At 45.9% G+C, this 24,125-nt stretch overlaps 2 protein-coding genes across 2 annotated transcripts in view; one reads left to right on the top strand and one right to left on the bottom strand.

The window, feature by feature from the left end:
- Positions 1-4,975, top strand: part of LOC131884663 (CAD protein-like) — a 9,346-nt gene extending 4,371 nt beyond the window's left edge. The window contains exon 7 of the mRNA XM_059232503.1: positions 2-4,975. Within this exon, the coding sequence (XP_059088486.1) occupies positions 2-4,753 (4,752 nt within the window). The 3' untranslated portion in view covers positions 4,754-4,975. The remainder of the gene's footprint in view (position 1) is intronic.
- LOC131884887 (laminin subunit alpha-1-like) lies at positions 4,778-24,125 on the bottom strand. The gene is made up of 28 exons (XM_059232781.1): positions 24,056-24,125; positions 23,340-23,629; positions 22,585-22,827; positions 21,427-21,684; positions 18,626-19,582; positions 18,309-18,565; positions 17,765-18,038; positions 17,443-17,684; positions 17,143-17,351; positions 16,477-16,761; positions 14,761-15,051; positions 14,557-14,696; positions 14,271-14,496; positions 14,044-14,237; positions 13,248-13,979; positions 11,980-12,730; positions 11,599-11,894; positions 10,429-11,293; positions 9,873-10,344; positions 9,089-9,539; positions 8,549-8,995; positions 8,164-8,471; positions 7,878-8,090; positions 7,459-7,792; positions 6,721-6,984; positions 6,347-6,625; positions 5,008-5,227; positions 4,778-4,924 (listed from the first exon to the last, which is right to left on the bottom strand). The coding sequence occupies exons 1-28, from the start codon at positions 24,123-24,125 to the stop codon at positions 4,809-4,811; spliced, it is 9,684 nt and encodes a 3,227-aa protein (XP_059088764.1). The 3' UTR covers positions 4,778-4,808.

The following is a 24,125-nucleotide window of genomic DNA, read 5'->3' as shown; positions in this document are numbered from 1 at the left end:
GGTTTGCAATATGGAAAATTTGGATCCATTGGGAATTCACACGGGGGAATCAATTGTAGTGGCCCCGAGTCAGACCTTGACGAATCGAGAGTACAACATGCTTCGGACAACCGCTATCAATATCATCCGTCATTTGGGCGTGGTGGGCGAGTGTAATGTTCAATACGCCCTCAACCCGAAATCCGAACAATACTTTATCATCGAAGTGAATGCTCGTTTGTCTCGGAGCTCAGCCTTGGCTAGTAAAGCCACGGGATATCCTCTGGCCTACATTGCCGCCAAATTGGCGTTGGGTCGATCTTTGTCTGACTTGAAGAACACGGTCACGGGGTGTACAACGGCTTGCTTCGAGCCAAGTCTGGATTATTGCGTGGTTAAGATCCCTCGCTGGGATATGAGCAAGTTTTCGCGTGTGAGCACCAAGATCGGGAGTTCCATGAAATCGGTGGGTGAAGTCATGGCCATAGGTCGAAAATTCGAGGAAGCCATCCAGAAAGCACTTAGGATGGTGGACGAGTCCGTTCAAGGTTTCGACCCTTATGCCAAGCCTGTTTGTGAGGAGGAACTTCGCGAACCCACGGATAAACGCATGTTCGTTTTGGCTTCAGCCATGAAGGCTGGATATTCCATTGACAAGCTTTACGAGCTCACCAAGATCGACCATTGGTTTTTAAGCAAGCTCCGAAACATCATCGATTGGTACGAGATATTGGAAAAGAAACACGTCGGGAACATCACCGGTAACATTTTGAACGGGGCCAAACAGTTGGGATTCAGTGATAAGCAGATCGCGGCTGTGATGGAAAGTTCCGAGATGGTGATTCGATCCCGGCGACGAGAGTTCGGGATCACTCCTTGGATCAAGCAGATCGACACCGTGGCTGCCGAATGGCCGGCCTCGACCAACTATCTGTATCTGACCTACAATGGCTCGTGCCACGACGTGGAGTTCTCCACTCAGCCTCACACCATGGTCATCGGGTCGGGGGTGTATCGCATTGGCAGTTCGGTCGAGTTCGATTGGTGCGCCGTCGGTTGTATTCGTGAGCTCCGGAGGCTGGGCAAGAAAACCATCATGGTCAATTACAATCCTGAAACCGTGAGCACCGACTACGATATGTGCGATCGTCTCTACTTTGACGAGATCTCGTTCGAGGTGGTCATGGACATTTATCAGTTGGAACATCCAGAAGGCGTGATCCTGAGTGTGGGCGGGCAATTGCCCAATAACATTGCCATGAGTCTCTACCGGCAGAAAGTGAACGTGTTGGGAACCTCTCCGGAGAGCATTGATAACGCCGAGAATCGCTACAAGTTTTCTCGATTGTTGGATACCATCGAAATCAAGCAACCCAGGTGGAAGGAGCTCAAAGACTTCCACTCTGCTCGAGATTTCTGCCAGCAAGTAGGATTTCCGTGCCTGGTTCGACCCTCCTATGTCCTGAGTGGTGCCGCCATGAACGTGGCTCATAATGTTCAGGATCTGGAGACCTATCTGAACGAAGCTACGGCGGTCAGGCTCAGTAAAGAACACCCCGTTGTCATTAGCAAGTTTATCACGGATGCCAAGGAGATTGATGTGGATGCCGTGGCGCGCAAGGGCGAGATTATCTGCATGGCTGTATCCGAACATGTGGAAAATGCGGGTGTTCATTCAGGGGACGCCACTCTTGTCACCCCACCAGGGGATATCAATGACGAAACTTTGCAGAAAATCAAGGACATCACTTACAAGATTGCTCAAGCCTTGTTCGTGTCCGGTCCCTTTAATATGCAACTCATTGCCAAGGACAACGAGCTCAAGGTCATTGAGTGTAATCTCCGGGTGTCTCGATCATTTCCCTTTGTCTCCAAGACTTTAGGCTATGACTTCATTGCCACAGCCACCAATGTGATTGTGGGCAATAACCCGGAACCAATTGACGTGCTCCACGGAATCGGAAAGGTTGGAGTAAAGGTCCCTCAATTCTCGTTCTCTCGCTTGGCGGGTGCAGATGTGACTCTGGGCGTGGAAATGTCTTCCACCGGGGAAGTAGCTTGCTTTGGAGAGGATCGCTTTGAGGCCTATTTGAAGGCCATGATGAGTACCGGCTTCAAAATCCCGCAAAGCAATATTTTACTCTCTGTCGGATCGTACAAGCACAAAGTGGAAATCCTGCCTAGCATCCGATTGCTACATGAATTGGACTACAAGCTTTATGGTAGCTTGGGCACATCGGATTACTTTCGAGAGCACGGTATACCCGTTGAACCGATCGAGTGGATGTACGAAAACTTGGGTGATGACATCAAAATCAACTCCATGGCCGGTCAAATGGTCAGTATGGCAGATTACCTGAGTAACAAACACTTTGATATGGTGATCAACTTGCCGATGAGAACATGTGGAGCAGGTCGAGTCTCTTCTTTCATCCCAACGTATGGATATCGAACCCGCAGAATGGCTATTGACTACAGTGTGCCTTTGATCACGGATGTGAAATGCGCCAAGCTGCTCATCGAGTCCATTGGAAAACTGAAAAAGCAATCTCCGAAACTCAAGACCCACATTGATTGCATCTCCAGTAGCCGCATCGTCCGGTTGCCAGGGCTGATCGACCCTCACGTTCATCTACGCGATCCTGGAGCCACTCACAAAGAAGATTTCGCCACGGGGACGGCAGCCGCTTTAGCCGGTGGTGTGACCATGATGCTGGTCATGCCCAACACCAACCCTTCTATTGTGGATGCAGAGACCTTGACCATGGCCAAGGGTATTGCTCGCCAAAAGGCGTACTGTGATTATGCATTGAATGTCGGCGCCTCTGCTGGTAATGCCAAACTCATTGCACCCTTGGCCAAGCAAGTGGGAGCTTTAAAGATGTACCTCAATGAAACATTTACCACGCTTAGATTGGACAACATGACTGATTGGATGACCCACTTTGAACATTGGCCTTTGACCTCTCCAATTTGCGTTCATGCTGAAGGCCGTAGCACTGCGGCAGCTATTCTTTTGGCTAGCTTGTACGACCGACCTTTACATATTTGTCACGTGGCGCGGAAGGACGAGATCGAGATCATCAAGGCGGCTAAACTGAAGGGTCTGGCGATCACGTGTGAGGTGTGCCCTCATCATTTGTTCCTGACCGAAGAACATGCCAAAGCCATGGGCAATGCTGGGCAGGTTCGGCCGAACTTAGTCACCAAGGAGGATCAGAACGCCTTATGGGAAAATCTGGAGTTCATCGACTGTTTTGCCACTGACCATGCTCCACATACACTGGAAGAAAAAAACAGCGAACAAAGTCCTCCCGGATTCCCTGGATTGGAGACAATACTGCCTTTAATGCTGACGGCTGTCAATCTTGGCCGCATGACCTTGAACGACCTCAAGCAGAAAATGCATGACAACGCTAAAAGGATCTTCAATCTGCCCACCCAGTCCGATACTTACATCGAAGTTAACATGGACGAAGCGTGGACCATTCCAGAGGAAACGACCTTCAGTAAAGCCAAGTGGACCCCCTTCGCGGGGATGCCCGTCATTGGACGTCTCAAACGAGTGGTCTTGCGTGGCAAGCTGGCTTTTGTCGATGGCCAAGTTCTAATTGATCCAGGATTTGGCGAAGATGTCCGCACTTGGAAGCAAAAGCTAACCACCTTGACGGCTCTAGCCAAGGATCCAGTTGGACCCAGATCAAACTCGTCTTTGACCAACACTTCAATCAAAAATGCGAACATGGCGCCCATCGTGGAGACTAAACCATCCCCTCGCCCAAGTCCACAAACCTTGCAAAAGAAGCTCTCGATCCCCGTTGGGATTCCCATGATTCGAACTCATCACGACCTTCAGAATCGGCACGTCCTGGAATCGACCATGTTTGACAAGGACACGCTATATTCGATCTTCAATCTGGCAGAGACGTTTCGATCGTGTGTGGCCTTGGACCAATCGATTGATCACATTCTCAAGGGCAAGGTCATGGCCTCCATGTTCTACGAGGCCAGTACCAGGACCTCGTTGAGCTTTTCAGCGGCCATGCAGCGTCTGGGCGGACGGGTTATCCAGATGGATGTAAGCACATCATCCGTGAAGAAGGGTGAATCGCTGGAGGATTCCGTGCAAGTCATGGCCGGTTATAGCGATGTCGTGGTCATTCGACACCCCGAGCCTGGCGCGGTGGATCGAGCTGCCAAAGTGTGCCTAAAGCCCGTGATTAATGCGGGCGACGGTGTGGGCGAGCATCCAACTCAAGCTCTACTAGACGTGTTCACCATTCGCTCAGAGATTGGCACGGTCAAGAACCTCACCGTGACCATGATCGGCGACTTGAAACATGGTCGCACTGTCCACTCTCTGGCCAGAATTTTGACACTCTACGAAGGAGTTCAACTTCGATATGTGTCACCCAAGGGTCTTGGCATGCCCAAGAATGTTCGAGATTACGTCCAAGCGGTTGGGGTGCCGCAAACCGATTTCCCATCATTGGAGAAAGCCATTCAAGACACGGACGTCTTGTACGTGACTAGGATTCAAAAGGAGCGATTCGAATCCGAGTCGGAATATGAGATTGCCTGTCAAAACTACATTGTCAATGACAAGACCATGCATCATGCCAAGGAGAAGATGGCCGTTCTTCACCCTTTGCCTCGGGTTTTTGAGATCTCGCCCGAGTTCGATAATGATACCCGAGCCGCTTACTTCCGACAGGCTGAGAATGGATTATACGTGAGGATGGCTCTATTGGCCATGGTTCTGGGGAAATGCTAAGATGAATGATGTACACCCCACAGCTTGGCAATACAAACATAATTATTGGCCAATTTTAAACTGGACACGAGTCTCGAAGAACATTTTCTGTCAGAAGGAACTTGTTGCCATCGATCACGTTGTCATTGATGGATACTTGTTTGACGCAACCCGAGAAATATTGCTCAGTATCTGAAAAACAAAAAAGAGGAGAATAAACATCATGTCTGGTTCCGCTTGTTATGATGATGATTCCCTTATCATTTATTACATACCTATAAAAGGTGCCCCTCCAAAGAAAATTTCGCCCCCAGGACTCCAAAACGTGTTTATAGGCGTGGCCTTGCCCACCTTGTCATTGAGCTGAATTCCAAATGCTTTGTTTGTTGTGGTGATGGTTAACGTGTTCCATGGATCTGTTCCACAATCCGACGGAGGAGGCACGTTCTCTTGGAGAACAACAGGCTGCTGAAGCCCATGCAAAGTCGCGATCACCTGATGGATTATCATTAGTTGATTATGTGAATTTTAATATTTGCCGAAGAAGTACAAAAACTGAGTTTTGTGTCACACATCCAGTTCTCTACATACAGTAGATTGTTTTCTTCTTACTTGGTGTTCAATATTACCCCCCAAAAACTGCATTAATTTTATATTATTGTTGATAATGCTGTTTGAAGACAAATAATCTGGCAAAACATCCTGACGTGCTTTCAAGGAAATACGAGTAGATTCATTCGGTACTTATGAACTACGATCTTCAATGTAAGAGTGCCATTCGTCCCTAAAGTATGGATGATTTAATTTCGAATAACATCCTACTTCTATGAGTGAATTCGGGGGACCTTCAAGAACATAAAATAATGTTCTTTCAAATTGTCACTATATATATTACCCTCCTCTCTATCTACTGAAAGTACTCAACTTGTAGCTTGAAGCAACAGAGTTGCTAAAAGATGGATGGAATTGTTCTTTCGCTTCAGTTTCGTTTTAGCCATGCTTCAGCCATGCTTCAGCCTACCAAAATCGAAAGCAAGCACTTTGTCTTAAATTGAGATTGGATTTTGTTTGTCAGAAAACACTAAATTGTTTGTGCAATGATCACGTTTCTCAAAGGCCATTAAAGGTTCCTATTGGTCGTCTTGCCAATTCATGGGGAAATCAAATTATCTCGAATTTCCAGCGCACTTTATTAGCTTTTCAAGCCTCTGCCAGGCTTGAGGTTTCGATCAGGAACTTGTTTTCTGAGAGTAGTTTTCGGGTTCCGGTTGAGGGCCCTTTATGATTTATCATCATGGAGGAATTCGGTGAAAGTAGATGATAAAACTGAATTCATTTCCTCGTCCTCAATAACATTATCTTGGCCTTCCAAGTCAAGTTCTGGTTTAAAGGAGCCTTTTTCATTACTAAGGTATTCGTCCTCGCCACCAATGGAGGAAAGTTTTCTCATTAGTATGCAAACTAAGCATTTCAGTGAGTCAAATATTGAATGACGTCCTTAGGCAGAAGAACTTTCAAGGGTGGTGGGTGTGGGTGTGCTATGAGCTCGTGTTTCTTTCAGTTTCCTGTATTGCCTCTGGCTTTGACCAGATTATTAAAGATTCATCCTCATACCTTGTCGTGTGTAATCTCCAGAGTGATATTGTGGTCCCGCTTTTGAAGAATGCCCAACATGCCTGCTTTGATGTGTTTGAACGAGAACTTGAGATCCACTTCCAAGATTTCTCGCTTGAGCGGGAAACTCATGAAACTTTCACTCAAATGGAAGCCTCGTTCCACTCGCTTGGAACACGGGAAGATGTTATGGGCCTTGTTGGTCTCCGTGTGCAGATAGAGGCGACGCGATAAAATCTTGATGTCTTTCATGCATCCATTAAAGTAAGGAATATCCGCCTGAACAAACAAATCGATTTTCCGATGGAAGGAAGCAAACACGGGTGAGCGAGAGCACGCTGTTTATTCGGATTTTGACTAGGAAAACCGCTTACCACCAAGCCCTCTTGGCTGCTGGATCCGCCAAAAGCTACCGTTTTGGCCAAGTGAAGACGTTTTGGTACTTCGATGGTCACCGAAGTCCGACTGTCCACGGTTAATGACAGGGCGTTGTCCTTTTTGGACAGTCGAATCTCCTTCCAAATCCCGTGATCAAAGATGTCTTTGACTTCCATTTGATACTCTTGGCCGCTTTCTTGGACGTATTTGACCTTCATTTCGCCGTCTTGGAGGAACACGTACAAGGCACTCTTTTTGGTCTGAAAAGGAAATTTGGCGCCTGTCAGAATGCAGAGAGATTAATAGATTGGCTGTCATATCTCGTTATTTATGGCTTTCCTGTCTCCATAGGTGGAAACGCATCCATAATTCATGTTGGAATACTGAATTCCGAGGAGATTTACAAGCTAAATTCCCCGACTGGCTTCTAGTAGTTGTGGAGAGAAAAATAATGATCCCTACCCAAGAACAGTTACCACAAACCAACAATTTACATATTTTTGTGCTACAACTGTGTTGTTGGTTGAGTGGAACTAATAGAGTAGCAAACGAGCAGAAACCACTAGGCCATTAATGGAATAAAAATATGACAAAAAAACTTCAATTTTGTTCCTTAGTATATGTTTCAATCCACGACAGTAGTTGATCTAAGCCATCTCTTTGCTTATGTTTTCTATCCGTCCAAGGAAATGATTGTTTCCCCTTTTTATCCCTCCCCCCTTTGCCCGCCTTACTATGGAGGCCATGATGAGTCCGTCTTGATCGAAAGTTCGAATCCACAACGACAAGTCGAATTCCTTTTGGATCTCCTCCCTACGGAGTCTAGCCGTAATGGAACTGCCCACCGAGCGACTGAACTGAGCGGCAAAGAGCTTACTCAACGGTTCACGTTCATCTTTCTGACAATGGAGGGCTTGACTCGAGGAGTTTTGATTGGCCACATTTGGCCTGGGTCTGACATGCCAAAAATTGGTCATCCGAATATTGTTCTCGAACCAAGTCATGTAGCGACCGATGTCGGCCTTGGAAAAACTTGTTGGCTCGTTCAGAGCCACCACTCGAACCGAACTATAAAAGATGGAAGAAGGGAGAAACGTTCGCGATCGTAACATCAAATTTGATTCTTTCCCTTGGGAATGGCTGGTTATCTTACTCTCGATCCAAGAGAAGGACGTCTTTTAACGTTCCCCTAAACCCTTGAATGGTGGGAGCCATGGAAGCTTGTTCTATGGCAAAATCCAAGAGACTGGGAACCCCTGCCAAATAAAGGCCCCCTTGTTGTGGACCCGTAATGGTTCCGATACTTCGATGCAGACTCAGGCCATCCTTCGGAGAGATCTCTTGATCGTCAACCAATATTCGCAACCTGAAAGAAGAAATCCCACTCATAATGCGTGTCATTCAGTGCTGGTCCCTTTTTTGACGTCGTGAAGGCTTACGTTTGGTCCATTCGGTGGATCACGATGGCATGGAATTGTCCATCGTTGTAGGCAAGATTGGATGTGAATGACAGTGGATCTCTTGGTCGGGATGTGGACCCAAATTTGAAGGCCAGTTTTCCATCCACCATGGCGATCGAATAGAAATCGCCCGAGGGGCCTGCATCTTGCCCTTGGAAGGTCGACAGAAGCAAAAGGCCAATGGGTTCTCGAGTGGCAAAAGTCAGACTCATTGTCGAATGTTTCTTCAGATCGTGAGAGGGGACTTCCAAGTGTCCGTCACCTTCGAAGCTGGCCACTTTGATGACCTGGAACCGAGTAATGGGCATTAAGGAGGCCTGGTCGGTTATTTTGTTGCTCGTGTGTGTACAACTCGATTGATTACCTTTCTTTCACAATTGGACTCAACCCCATGAAAGGGGCTGTATGTGAAGCGTTCAAAATTGAATGGGTTCAAGATGCCATTGGACTCGGGGTTAGACAAGCTGATTGCCCGCAAACTGCCCAACAAATTCCGGGTAGGAAGGTCAATGTAAGTCGGGTCGTAAGTGGGTGGTACACCGCCGAAGTAAACCACTGAGTCGGTCATGTCAAAGGTCATCTCGGGATCAGGTAAGGCAATGGTGCTCATCTGGTCCTCAGTGATCCCGTTGAAGGTCACACGAAGGACACCCGTCTCAGCGTCATTACGAATCGCCCGCGCCCCCTCCACTTTCACCCAATCTCCACTGTTGTAGGTTTTCGTGGTCTCGAAGGTCAAGGTTGAGCCTGACCCATAGGCCAATTGTAATTGGACTTTCCCATGTTTGATCGTCAAAGCCATGTATTGATTCTGACCCGCAAAGAATAAGAAGAAGAAAGGAGATATTTTCAGACGCGAAAATGTGCATATACGTACATAAACTGTACACCATTGTTCGCTTACATTTACTGGGTTGTGAATGAGCATGAGAGTAGCATGGGCGTCAAACGTTTTGAACTCAAAAGCCAAACTCAAATATTTGGGATCATAATTCCCAATGTCCTTTTGAGTGGCGTAACCTTGTCCGTTGAACGTGTAACATCCAGATCCGTCGTCTTTGTCGGAAATTCCCATGTGAGTCTCGAGGCAACCTCGCGTGGTAACGAAATTCCACAAGCCCACTTTTTCGTTGTTCACGTACATTTCGTACAAGACTCCGTTGAATTTGGCCTCTGAGCGAAGTTTCTGTGATCGCATTGCGTCTGGAACCCCGCCCACGTAAAGCAAATCAGTGGGCTGGAGGTCTAAGATTTGGGCGTTGGGCGGAGACTCCCCCACGATCCAACGGTGATAGCCGGGCACGTCAAAAATGGGCGTAACTTTTTTGACATTTAACCGCCCTATATTGCCAACTCTGGAAAGAATTTATAGGTGGCATAGTATGAGTTATGAATCTTGAAATAAAAAGTGCTTCAGTTTGCAGAAATAAGTGCTTGGTTCTAAATCGAAGCTCAATCACTTGAAGAAATACAATTTACATTTTCGTATGGATTATGTTCCAATTAATGTCAAGAAATTGGCAACCATTTATAAAAATGCTTTGGTCTCTTTTGCTACAGACCGGCTCGATTGATTCAACCTTCTGTCCACGACATCTTTTGGGAACGACATTGAATCACGTTCTGACAAGCATGGTATTTATATCACATTTAATGAGAGTACAACCTGATGAAAAATGATTCATTACCTTTGAGCTGTGATTTTGTACCAAGCGTGCTCATCTCGAACCAAGTCGTTGGACGTTTCAATGGTGACGTTATGACTAATCACTTGTGTGCCAGCCCCATTGTTCCAAAGGAATCGGATCCGTCGATCCACCATTTCGATGGCCATGAAATCCTCATGCTGGGTACTGGGTAGATACACCAACAACCCATCACGGTCTGGCGTATCCACGGCAAAGAACAAGCTAATTTCGGTAGTCGTGCTCGTCGACATATTCACTCGAAACGATCGAACACACCCTGTCGCCTCTTCCCAATCATTGGCAATGGAAATTTTGACACCAGATGCCGCATGCTGAGCCATTACAACTTTTCTCTTGAGCTCAGCCAACCGCTTATTCACGGTCGCACTTAATTCCTCGACATCTCGGGTTCGATGGTGGAGGTACGTGGCTTGCTTCTCAACCCGTTGGAAATCCTCACCAGCATTATTCACTAGGAGTAAGAATTGAAAAGAAAATGTGTTTCTTATCAGTTCCATCGAACAATCGTATCAATAAAAAGATTTTTGTCCCTTACATTGGCTTGGAATTTGATTGAGTTGTGCCACGGAAAAGCTGCTGAGCTCTTGGGCCCGTCGGAATAAGTCTTTGGTGATGTGAAAGTGAAGCCGAGTGACGCCCTCTCCCACCCGTTCAACATCCCCCAAAGCGTTATCCGCCATGTGTACGGCCTCTTGGGCTTTATCACTCACGTAGGTGACCCGTCCCAAATCCCGACGCATGAGTTCCAACGTTTTCCCGTAGTCCTCAATCAAAGCCGTGTACTCCTGCCATTGCTTCAAGATCCATTGGAGTCGATATCCCATGTCGACCGAATTCTGTCGCAATCCCTCGGCCTCTTGGCTCAAGTCCTCGGATCTGACTCTCGAGGCCTCTGCACTTTGACCCACTCGATCCCGCTTCAAAATGGCCGTTTGATCGTCGGCTTTGATGGCTGCATTCATGGCTCGATAGGAGGCATCTCTCGCCTTTTCCATGGCCATCATGATGGTTTGATAGGCTCTGGCGGCCTTTAAGGTCGGTCCCATGCTTACATCCACCGTGTTTTCGAACATGTCCTTCAACTCGTTGGAAAAGACCATGAGCTTATCGGCGTTTTCTCGGCATGGATAGACGAATTGTGATCCCAATTGCCTCAGGTCATCCTTGACCCTGTTGAGATGGCTGTTCCATCCAGGCCCCGAGTAGTCGATTCGTTGGAACATGGTTTTCATTTGATCCAAATGGCTGAGAAGGCCCTGCAGGATGACCTTGCTTTCCCGAGAGAGTTTGATCCCACGCTTCAGATGATTCTCGGAGGACTGCTTCGAGTACTGAATCTGGTCGACCTGGCCCATGACTTGGTTCAGGGTCGAGTTTTGCCGGTAATTAAAGGTGAAACTCTGTTGATTATAGAGATTGACTTTCATTTCCAGTCGCTTTTCAACCCTACTCCATTCCAGATCCAAATAAAATAGTTACGTTTTTCATCTTTCAAGAGAAAGACCCGAAATGAAAACCGACGGAGAGGATAACTATTGTATGTACTGTACGTACATCGAGTACATTTAAAGAAATTGCCATTTTTCGTTCTTTTCCAAATTGCATCAGACCTCATCGTTGTTTTTCTTAGCAATTTAAGTTAAAACTTCTATTGGCAGCTCCACCAATCAAAAGTATTTTGTTGTTTTCCCGTAAGAAACCTTACCTTTTTCAAGTTCACTAATGCAATGTCCATGAACTTGAGGAGATCATTAATCTTCGCTTCTCCCAAGAGAATCCTTTCTTTCAGCTTCAACGCTAGATCTCTCTCATACAAGATCCCTTTGATCTGACTCAAAGTCTGTCTAGCTCGGCTCAGTTCAGTTCGAACCATGATATCATAAGGAGATGGATCGCGTCGTTGAATGGATCGTAACATGTTCCTGGCCTCTTCTAAAGCGGGCCTCAATTTGATATCGGCGGATTCGCCAATCGCGTAATTCCTCAAATGACGGATGATATCTGAATTGAAGCACATTTGTTTTTCTTGTAACCAAAGGATGAGTGGGTAAGATGTGAGAATCAAGAACTTGAGCCAATACTGTACCTTCGACATCAATTTGCACCTGAGTGACTTGGTCTTTAAAAACAGACATGTCCAGAGAGCTTTGCTTGACCCGCTTCGTTTGCACAGACAACAGTTTCTGCAGTTTAATGGCCTCCAACGACGACAAATCGGCTTGAGGTTTCAGGAAATCCCCCATGGATTCCAGATTTCGAACATGAGAGGCCCTATCCGCAAACGACTTGATCTCTTTCTGCAATATTTGGGTTCGCTGATCGAACCTTTTCAAGGTCAAATCGGGCGTGGGATCGATGTTGAGCGCGTTGGAATGATTGAAGTAATTGGCCATGTTCAAGACCTCATTCAACAAAGTCCCAGTGCACATGTCGTTACAATCATGACAGGTCTTGGACTTGGTCAGAATGTGTCGAGCAGAGCATTGGGAACAATCCCGACCAGTCACACCCGGCATGCATTGGCATTGGCCGGTAAGATCATCGCATTGGTCCGATCGACTGCCCAATGGATGGCAACTGCAAGGCTGACATTGGCCGCTTCTCGCCATGGGTTGGCCGTAGTAGCCTTCTTCACAGCGATCGCATTGGGGACCGGTGTAGCCTTCTCGGCAAACGCAGTTGAATTGCTTCACTGGATTTAGCGAGCATGTCTGTGCAAAGTTCTTGTAAGCTGTAGGACATCGACACGGGAGACATGGGATTCCTGATTCGGGATCACCATAATGTCCCATAGCGCATGTGTTGCAATGTGGGCCTGCGGTATTTTGTTGGCATGCCTAAAAGTCAGACAATTGGAACAAGACCGGGTTATTGATAATCATCTGCTTAGAAAAGGAATAGAACAACAGTCGTTCAAACAATGTATCCATCAGTCTGGCTGTCGCGAGTTATTTGATTACACTCAAGGGCTATTTAGTTTGTATGTTTTCTTGAGGCCAAGGGTCTTTTAGAGAGCGAAAATGTTTTGCAATTGTAAGAGAATAGACGTTGTGAATCTTGAGGAGTTCGCAAGTGATTTAGTAAAAACATTGCTTGCAAGTGAACTCGTGGCTTCACACCTTGGTGTCAGCAGAACATGTTGATCTCATGATGTTTCTTAATCGATGATGTAATTGCTTTCCTCGCTTATACATTTGGGTCAAGTGAATTTATCGTCGGCCTTGACAAGCGCAAGAAATCAGCTAATATATCTCCTCCTTTAACAGATCTACACCCAAAATGAATTCTAGTCATTAAAACCAGCCTAGTCTGACACCACTTGCTCAAACACAAGTTTCAGCAAGTTTCACTTACAATGCAATGTCCTGTATGAGGATGACATTGATCGGCTCTCCCATTACAGTTACACTTTTGGGCCCTTCCAATAAGACGGATCATTGTTTCGGAGGTGATGAAGTGGCTTTCGTATAATCGATAGAATCCCCGTCCAGGATCTTGACAACTCGAGGATTGATACTCGGGAGGGCATTGACACATTTCCACACCCACAGCCGGTCTCAGACTTTCGGATTGAATGTTCTTGGCCACGTCGAGCGTGGCATATTTCAATTGGGTCTTGGTGGACTCCATGGCATCACTGGAGCGGATCAGGATCTTTTGCACGTCTTGCAAGGCCACCATAATCATCTCACGTGTGGCTGGTCTTTGGGTTTCCTTGACAACCCATTCATCCTCGTGCATGCGAACTTCATAACTCCCAGAGGAGCTCATTTTTCTGGGAAAGTGTTCCAAAACCACTTGAGAGTTACCAATGATTTGAACCAGTGGGTATTCATCTAGGACCCCCGGTGAATAAGGAATGGGCCCATTGCTAGCCGTGGAAAACCTCAAAAAGCCATTGTACGACAAAATCTTGTCGCCATTGAAGAGGTCCGGTAGCCTCCAATAAAGTGGGGTCGTGAAAAGGCTCTCCACTCCAATTTTGATGTCCCCTCTTTGTTTGGGTAGTTCCAAAAGACCGTGGGTCTGATTCAGTTGCGTTTGACCACGAGTCACGATCAAATTGCGGCCTTGGAAGAATGTCAACTAAAACCAGAAGTCGAGTTCAGATGAAGGCTTATCGATTGGGAAGATGTCTTAATTCGTTTACCTGGGTCCATTGAAAGGGGGCTTGCTCACAAAGGTTCGATCGTCCAAAGCAAAAGCATTGGAAACAACCTTCGGGATTCTGATTGGACAATCCGTATGTTCCTCGTCGGCAAGAGGCACATTTCTTGCCCTCCACATTTTCCTGCCCACGAGTTATGATTACTTTTTTTATTCTCAGAAACAAAGCATGGTTGGCTTATGTCATATCAAAAGAATAACAAACCTTGCATTTACACGTGCCATTCATATCACATCGGCATGATCCATCCTCAGCGCATTGATCATTCCTTGTTCCAGCTGGATCGCAATTGCATGGTCGGCAATGTGGGAAATTGTAGAACCCTGGGCGACATTGATCGCATTTTGGACCAGTGAATCCTTGCAAGCATTTACATTGACCCGTTAAAGGCTCACATTGCGTGGAAATGGATCCTTGTGTGTGGCATTGGCAATACTGACATGGAATTTCGTTTTAAGATAATCAAAGTAGAGAATGGAATTATATCAGCCTTACTTTGCAGCCTTTATAGGAGTCATAATCCCATGTTCCCAATTGGCACGTCTCACAACTTGCTCCTTCAGTCAAGGGGGGACAAATACAACGCCCCGTGTCAGGATCGCAAATATGCCCTGGTTTGGAACAAGGCTCGCATTCTGAATGTGGAACAATTCCATTAAAAGTTGGCTTGAATTCAGACCGTTTGAAGTAAATATTTACTGATGCATCCCGATGAGGAAATCCCCCAATATCCCTCTTGGCACTCTGCACATCGTGTTCCACCCACCCCTTGTTTACATTTGCAAGCTCCGGTGATGTCGTGGCAATCATTGTCTTTGGAGCCCATGGGGTCGCAGGCACACTTTTCGCAACCCTGACCCGAATTAATGTTCCAATAACCATATCGGCATTGGTAGCATTCCCGATTGACAACGTGATCGTAACAAGAGCAAGATCCTGTCCTTAAATCGCACTGCGAAGCCTTTGATCCTTGGGGATGGCAGTTACAATCTAGATGTTCAGAAGAAAAAAAATAAAAATGTAGGTTTCGAATTAACTCGCGAATGAAGAACATGTATTACCATTCAGAACATGAATTACCGGCCCCTAACACCAATCATATTAATATGAGGCTAGCATCTTTTGGCAGATATCTTCTCATTTTACGTTATATAAGTCAGTAATCTGGTGGTTGGAAGTGACTCCGATTTCTATTTGGAAACATTTATTTCCGAGAGCTATTCATTTTAGGTACGGTAAAATGCAATGTTTCCTCGCATCATAATCATCGCCATCTTTATTAGGATATAAGAATAGGATTTCCCACATACTCCGTCCGACGACTATTTCTAAGCCGTTCCTTTCTTAGTTGCAAATAGCCTCCTCTCTTTACAACATTAGTTAGCTCTCTTCAATTCGCCATAGATGAAATGCAAAGCAGCTTGGCCGGCAGAATAGGCCGTTGCAAGAACGTAAGCAAGGGCATTTTTGTCAGGATAGCAGACAAGCCCCAGAAACATTTCCCGGTCGTTCTTTCTCTCCTTGATTAGAAGATAACAAGTCTAACATGGAAATGCACACACACCGCATGGAATTAATGCGAGTTAGTGCGAGAGCTCTCACTTTCTTCCCTTTAGCAAAACAGGGTCTATCGATTAATCGATATTCTTCAGGGATAATCCACCTCTCTCTCAGAAGCAACAATCGTTCATGAAAATATGAAGAAATAAAGTAAAGTTGAAAGTCCTTTGATTCATCCGGGCTTCTGGAAACCCAGGTAATAACAATGGCAAGGTAGTGAGTGAGCCATTGCTCGAGGCAACTCTAGCCCCCGAAGTTGTATCACGATGACGACCCACACCGTACGTCGTACAATGTACGTAGTTGCAGTAGTACCAAGACACACACACAATCTATGATGGCCAGGATAGTAAGAAGTCCCAGTAGCAGGAAGTGTGGGCCGCCCTACACCAAGGTGTTATCACTCGCTACCTTTCTTCATCAGGATATCAGAACCTAGGCAGAGTCGATCCTCCATCCATCCGTTCAGTCGGCAAAACCGCCACCCACCCACCCCTCCTCTAAATGTTCTTCAATCCCCGCCTTTGTGATGTCATTTGACACTCTCAAATCGCCATTCGGAAACTTTGACTCAGGAAATGACCTTGTCTTGGTCGGGACGGGCAAAGTTTGTTGAGCTTGGACAAGATATTTTTGTACAGGCACTTGCACCAGAACGGGGAGGGGATTGACGGAACGCTCTTTTCCATATTGTGACAGGGCACTGGGACCGCAGAAAAGAGAAAGAGCGCTGAAAATGACATCATACAGAAAACATGCCAGACCGATAAAGGAACTTAGAAAATGAAGTACAATCTCCTCCCTAAATCAGAAAAGTAAAACACCACATTCACATTAGTCATCGAGTTGACTTACTTTGACAACCGGTTCGTGAAAACCCATAATGGTTGGCTAGACAAGAGTCGCAGGTCAAACCCGTGATGCCTTCGTGGCATCGGCATTGCCCGCTATCTGCATCACAGCCATCCGATTCGGATCCGATGGGATGACAATTGCAATGGCGACATCCGGCTTTGATGTTCCCGAATCCGTCCTTGCATTGGGAACAAGTCCGACCGACATATTTGTCCTTACACTCGCATTGACCGGTCAGCAAATTGCAATTCGAGTGTTTGGAACCAAATTCGTTGCAATTACAAGCTAAAATATACAAGAATACACAGTTGAAACGCATACAATGGATTACCATTCATGTAGTGATCAGAGGAGGAACGTCTTTTTAAAGCTCTAGTCGGAATGAGGTCGCTTAAATTTTGATAGTTTTTGAACATGGTGGGCTCCCCACCCTTCCAACACTTTTATAAAGAAATGCTGCAAAATGCTTTGAATGCTACAAAACTATTGACAGAGAGAAACAAACATTCACACTTGGGCTCGTTCAAGAAGTTTGCCTAATGGGTAAAGTGTTAGTAGTCAACCTCATTTTGCGGTCGCTCAGACCTCAAACCATGAGAGCCAAACACTAATTGCCCATTAAAACACTCAAACAGACTTCCTCGTTAGTGTTGCTAAACTGCTTACCATGACATTGGCCATTGAACGGATCTCCCCAATGACCAGGCAGGCACTCGTTGCATTTCCAACCGCCCGTATTTCCAAGGCAACCCAAGCATTCGCCGGTCCTGTGATCACACCAATTAGGAGCAAACAAATTGACGTTTCCACTGCAATCACAAGGTTGACAGAATTCGCCAACCTTCAACGGATTGCCGAAGTATCCATTGGCACACCTACGTAAAAGTCATCAGTCATCATGAGGTTGTCTGTGGGCCACGGAGAGTTTTCTCATATACTCGTACTACGCATAGAGTAGAATGGTACCTTTCACAATGAGATCCAGCATAGCCTTTGGGGCAGTCCGTGCAAATGTATTCCTCAGGCGCAATTGAATATCGATCGTAGTCCAAGGTGGCGGTCACACAGGAAGGGCTGAAGTTATTGGATTCAATTTCCAAAGGACATTTGCAAGGCTTGCAATCCGTTGGAGACCCATTCACTGGGTTTCCATAGAATCCCACTTTGCATTTTTCACAATTCACGCCCTCCGTGTTGTGGAGGCATTCCTAAATGTAGGAAAGCAAATTCATCTGTGGTGTTTTTCATGGCCATACATTCAACGTCAATAGAGGTTAGAGGTTCTTACCTCGCATTGTAAAGTAAATGGATCGCAAGAAGCTGAGTGGCCATTACAGTTACATTTCCGGCATTCCCCAGCAAAGAGTGTGTTGTTGACGCGCGTATATCCGTAGGAACATTTCTCACAGGATAAGCCCTCATAGCCCAAGGGACAAGTGCAAGATTCTACGGCCCAAGTTTTGCGAAGATTCGACGACTTCTGTGATCCAATCTCGAGCGCAGCGGTGTGTAGCCTAGATTTATGGAAGCAATTCAATTTTATTGGAGGTAAGTCGATGGTTTATCCTTCCCCCCCCCCTTCTCTTTCTTTCTTTTTCTTTCTTTTTTTTCCTCTCTCTCTCTCTTTCCGCCTTTCATGTCCCCTTTTGGCTTACGTTCCCTCCAGTTGGTCAGTGTGGAATTTGGCCCGAGTTGCTCTTCAACTTGGCAATGCATTTGTACCATGAATATGGATCCTTTACCATGCTGTCGCTGGTTGTCGTTCTTTCTTTTTCTTTCTTTTTTTTTCTCTCTCTCTCTCTTTCCGCCTTTCATGTCCCCTTTTGGCTTACGTTCCCTCCAGTTGGTCAGTGTGGAATTTGGCCCGAACCAGAAGCCTCTGTAGTCCCCCAAGGACCTTCATAAAGTCGTCCTTAAAGACGCGTCGGCCAATAAAGGACGAAGGTTCATTCCGGAAATCAGAGGCTGGAATGTTTTGAATGGCTTCTGGGATGTGGTACCACTCCTCTTCCACTAGGTTAACCTCCAATGTGGTATTCTCGGTATTGGGATAATCGGCAAACCCACAAGCAATCAACATTCCAGCACCCTAGTGTAGTAAAAATGCTCATAACAATGAACTCGAACATCAACCATGTTTTGTTCTTACTTGAAGAATCAGGTCTGGGCCTTTGGTAAAATAGCCCGACGTATCACCTCGGCCTCTATGCCATGAAGTTGAGACTCGAATGATTTGGCCATAGCTGATCAACTTATTCCCAATGTATGCCTTCGGGGCTTGCCAAAAGTAAGTGTCGGCATCGTGCATTTCCTCATCGGCTATGGTGATCCCGCTGGTCATGGTCGACCAAAATGGTTCGACCCGCAAGGTTCCTCTCAAATCTGAGGCGACCCAGCCTTCGGCATGCTGAATTTTCTCCACTCCTAGCTCAGCTGCGTCACACTCGCTGGATATTCCATAGCAGAAACATTTTAGACATCCCTTGGCATTGGCCTCATGGAGGGCGTAGTATCCTGGTTGACATTGGTCGCACCGCACCCCCTGGACATGCTCCTTACACAAGCAGTCGCCATCGCATTCTCCATTGAGCGTGCCAGCCAAACTGCAGGGACAGGGAGCACATTTGGGATAGTCGTGAAATCCTTCGGCGCACTCAGTGCATGACGATCCCGAGTATCCTGGCTTGCAGATGCAATGTCCCGGCTCGTGTCCTTCATCCCGTTTGCTTCCATCGGGATAACAAGCTCCGGTGGTGCCAAACGTGTCGCAAGTACATTTTTGGCACGGCTTTTTGTCGAAGCGGCTGACCCCGGCTGGTCGGAAAAAGCCTTCCTTGCATAAGTGACAATTCACTCCGGTGGTGTCATCTCGGCATCCCATGCACACGCCCCCGCCCTCTAATTTGCCGTCAGTATCGAAACTTCTTCTCTCGGCCTCAACTTGAGGATCAAAGAAGCATTCGTCGGCATGTCCGAAGCATTGGCACATCTCGCATTCATTACCCATGATGAATTTCCCGGGCCTCCATCTCTTTTGATTATACATTGGACAACATTGATCGCAAAGGGCGCAGCACGTGTTGTGTTCACATTTACATTGATAATCCTGAAAGTGCATTAGATTGATTCATGACATGACTCCATGTCTACTACATATGTCCATTCGGGATAGATGCTCATTGTAAATAAGTGCAAATCGTGTTAGTTCAAAAAATAGTTGTATTTGCTCGGGTATTAATAAATCACAGCTCATTAGACGTACATCTGTTTCTTCGCTCTCGTCTTGTCGAGAATTTTCTCAGTCAGAGGTTGCAAACTGATCTTGTTCAGTTCCTCCATGATGAGTGGCGTTCTTTTAGACAGTCGAATAAATATCTTGATCACACCCGCATAGACGACGGCATATATGAAGGCCAGCAAAGCAGGGCCTAGTGCCGCATATTGAAGAGTGGTTCCCGCAGTCGTAACGCCAACATACACGGCAATGGCAATGAGACCGGGGATTAAAAACGCGTAGAAAAACAGCCAAGGCACCAACATGTCCGATGACTGTTTTTTGTTCGGATTGATGCCTACCACGGCCAGACTGTCGCAAATCAATCCAACCAGGATGATGACGGCTGAGAAACGGGCCGAATGGTAATCGTCCCGAGGAATCCGTTCCGAGTGTTCATCGGCGGGATTTTTCAAATCGAACGGCAAGAAGTAAAGAATGTACGGAATGTACAAACAAGAGGCAGTAAACCAACTCAGCCAGGAAAGGCAAATAAATCCAAAGATCCCTTGTTGCAACTGGACACTCATGGTTGTAGGAGATGGACTATCCAAATATCTTCAATAGACCATACTTTCGCAGATTTTTTTTGGGGGGGCGCGAATGAATTCGACGTTGTTTTGCAAATGACTTGACGAAACGAATCCACAACACTCGAAACCACTTTGACGAGTTTATGAAATCTCGAGGTACTTTGTCAAGTGGTTTGGTCACTCAATCTTGGGGTCCTATCACGACCCATGGTGGCTTCATGTATGGGTATATGATGTTAACCTCACGCACACTCACTCCCTTAACTGCACAGGATACATGTTCAGTCGTATCCAAAGACGAGAAGTAGTTGTACTAGTAGAACCGCCACTTGGGCAGTGTACGTACATATGAGGTAGATGAGATGGTAGTGGTACGAGTGGTACCACCGGTCCTGAACGGAGGATTGGGTCGCTTTTACCTGTGCTAGCTTGACGCTTTGAGTTCAGGCAGCCAAATTGCAAATAGTAAAAAAAAGAGAGACTGGTTTTGAGGTCGAAAGAAACTTCAAAAGCGCAATAATAGAGCGCAGATTTGGGAGCAAGTCTTTGAGTGCAAGTTTGTTGAGTCATTGATGGAAACATACTTAAGGGATGCATCAAGTACGTTGTGTTTTGCGTCTCGTTCAGATGCTACTCTTGATCTTAAATACATATTGAATGCTTACATTGTCACGCAAATTTTTCTAAATGGAACCTTTTTAAAGGTGGACAAGGTCAATGGAGAAAATGAATTTTGAAACATTGCGCCCTGTACAACTTAAGAACGAATGACGGAGTGCAAAGTGGGAACAAAGAAGTGCTCGCTACACTTCAATCACCAAGGAAAATTATTGGCAAAATAATGGAGCAAGCAGGTCCTAAATGTAATACATTTTAATACGAATATATAATGCAAGCGACGGCACAATCAACATTCCATATCATGAATTCGCTGTCTGCCAACCCAAAAATGTGTGCCTTAATCGTGGCTTTAATACGAATTGACATATCCAGATGAATGAATCAATCATAAGTCCGGTTCGAGGCTCAAACTTGACATTTGTCGATACGGGGACTTGATTGATCGCACACATCCAAATGAAAAACTCATGTGTGGCTTTATAATACGTGGGGTGCTAAGATTTTAGAGATTGTTTGCCTTACCATAGTGGATTGGTTGACAGGACATTCGCTAGCATGTCCATTGCAAGGGCATTGACCTCCAATGGTGATATCGCGGATACTGTAGAAGTACCTGCGCAAACTCATGTCATCCAAGAAATCGAATGTGGTCCGTTGATCTCGGGAAGTCATGCGAATTCTTTGCAATCGAACCCGAATGAATCGGGCCTGAGTGAAGTCCAAGAGTGTTTGCGAAGGTCCTGAGGCTCCTGGACGACCATTCACTAAACTGATGTGAACCTTGAAGAGAAATCAATCAATCGAATTGAATCAAGAAAATGGTCACGGTGATGGATGATTTCCCCGATGCTGAGCCAACCCATTTGGGATGAAATACGCTTGAGAAAATCCCCGAGAGACTTTCCTTGGAATTGCAATGCTTTTTTTATTTCTATTTTTACCCGAAAAAGCGACTGAAAGAAAGAAAGAAAGTAAAGGGAGTCGAGAAGGAAAAAAGTTGTCGCTGTTCACACTCATTTACATAAAATACCCAAAAACATCAACGTAGTCGTGAGGTCTTGTTGCCAAGTTTTTTCTTCTCTTTTCTTGGGTGGAAGCAAACAAGAAGTGAAAGAAGGTCCTTCATTCATTTGGAGAATCCTACGTTTTCTAAAGCTTCTTTCAACCACCCTCAAGACTGCCACCGCAAGCTCTATTTGCGAAACTCATTAAAAGAGCAAATCATCTTTCCATTCATCATCAGCAGCCTCATGGGACTCCCCTGAGACTGAGTCAGGTGTTCCCTCCAAGGTTAACTATTCCATTTACGGTACATCAACCATCGGAAGAACAAAGAGAAATGTATGTGGGGCAGCCTCGGCCTCTGTATACGTATGGGTGTGGGTGTGCGTGTGTTCGTTGTGAATGTCAAAGGACCCTCTGTACAGAACTGAATTGGTGGCTGACTTTGTTGTGGAAGAGTGTGTGTTTTGAGTCGATATTGCTTTTTGACACAAGACATTCTTGAGCGAGTGGGTTTCATAGCCTTTGTTTCCTGCGTTTCTACTTTTCACGACGGCGTCTATTTCCTTTGGCTAAAAGGTACAGCCTCTGCTTTCGAAATGACGTTCTTTTATCTGCGTCGAATATTTTGCAATCAAAACGTCCTTTGACAAAAAAGGCCGTCGTAGCGTCGCTCACCTCGCCGTTCTCTTTAGGCTCCAAGCCCGAGAAGTAGGACGTGCAAATCACTTCCTCGTCAAATTCGTATTTGGGCTTCCCTTTGCGAGGCTCAACTCCAAAGGCATGCCAACATTCTTCATCGCTCAGGGCAAAAAATTGCCACGGTGCCCATTGTTGGCCGTTAATGGAACGCTCCAGGATCCAATTCCCGGGTCTGGGCGAGGGTCCAGATTGGATGAGAATGTACGCAACTTGGAACACCTTGGGAAGAGAAATGAAAACTTTTGCTGATTATTTACGACCCGGGGCACCGGCTTTAATGGCTGGACAATTTTCCCTCGGTACTATATTGATAAACCATATTTTCGATCCTGGCCTGTGTTTTTCATTTTCCCCATCCCTCCTCCCCCTTTTCCTCCCACAGGTCATAAATCAAATAAAAGGAAATGAAAGGCCTCGACAAGCAAAGGGTGTGAACAACGCGCGTTGTACTGAACTCTGCCTGCCGCCGAAGAGAGAAAAACTTGATTTGAAAAATGGAACGAGGAAGCATATGATCCTGTTCCAAGTGTGAGCAAGGTCACACAACAACCAACTCCTAAATGAGATCCTTTTTAGGGATCAGCCGTGGGACCAAGAGAAAGCTCACGCAATCCCCGTAAATTAAGGAAACGAACATGAAACAACCAGGTCAATTAACGAAAGAGTCCTTTCACGTTTCTTGTTCCTCTTGGGAACGAAGCAACGAAAGGCCAGACCAGCCAACTTCTTGCCTTCTTCAAATCGACCGTGATGGTCACAAAATTGTACTCGGATCCATATTGCAGTGACGGGGATTGCCACCAGGTCTCCTCGCCATCCAAGGCCTGTTCCATGTGATGGGCCTTGGCTGGTTTGGATCCATCGCACACTCCACATTGCTCGCGTTGTTTATCGAGTCCAGCCAGGGTACAATAGACCTCGGATTCATATTGACCACAAGTGGCATTCACGAAAATATCTGCTCCTTCAGCGATGTTAAACACACTCGGAAACAAGCCCACCGAAGAGGTAAACCGATAGTCTGTAAGAAAGAAAGGAACCTGCATGAAGGTTGTTGGCCTTTTGTACTATTCTGTTTCTAGCCTTTGGCCCTCTCAGAATGATTAGTTAGTTCCAGGCCATTCTATCTACTTCTTCCATGGCTGCCAATGGCAAGATTCGATCCGCCGCTAATGATAGACTCTTGGTCGTTAAGCATAAAACCATCATCACAAAAGCCAATAATAAACAGATTCGAGCTTTGTTAAATCTGGTAATCAAATTTGGAAACAAACAATCAGCGATCCTTCATTAAATTTAGATCATCATCAGAACCGTCTCTGATGAGCTGAGCTGTCCTGAAGAATACCTAATCAGATCATTGCCTGATTTGTCTTAACGAGCTTTTTCTGTGAATGAATCCACCACGACCAGAGGTTGGAAAAACATGTTTATGTTGTTTACTTACCAAACTTCAACCTTGCACTCTTTGGCTTGATCTGGAAGCACATCAGCACCAAAACCACCTTGAAGAGCAT

Source organism: Tigriopus californicus, chromosome 8 (genome assembly GCF_007210705.1).
Source record: "Tigriopus californicus strain San Diego chromosome 8, Tcal_SD_v2.1, whole genome shotgun sequence".
NCBI lineage: Eukaryota > Metazoa > Arthropoda > Copepoda > Harpacticoida > Harpacticidae > Tigriopus > Tigriopus californicus.
The sequence above is the reverse complement of the archived record's forward strand: the minus strand, read 5'-3'. Positions and strand labels throughout refer to the sequence as shown.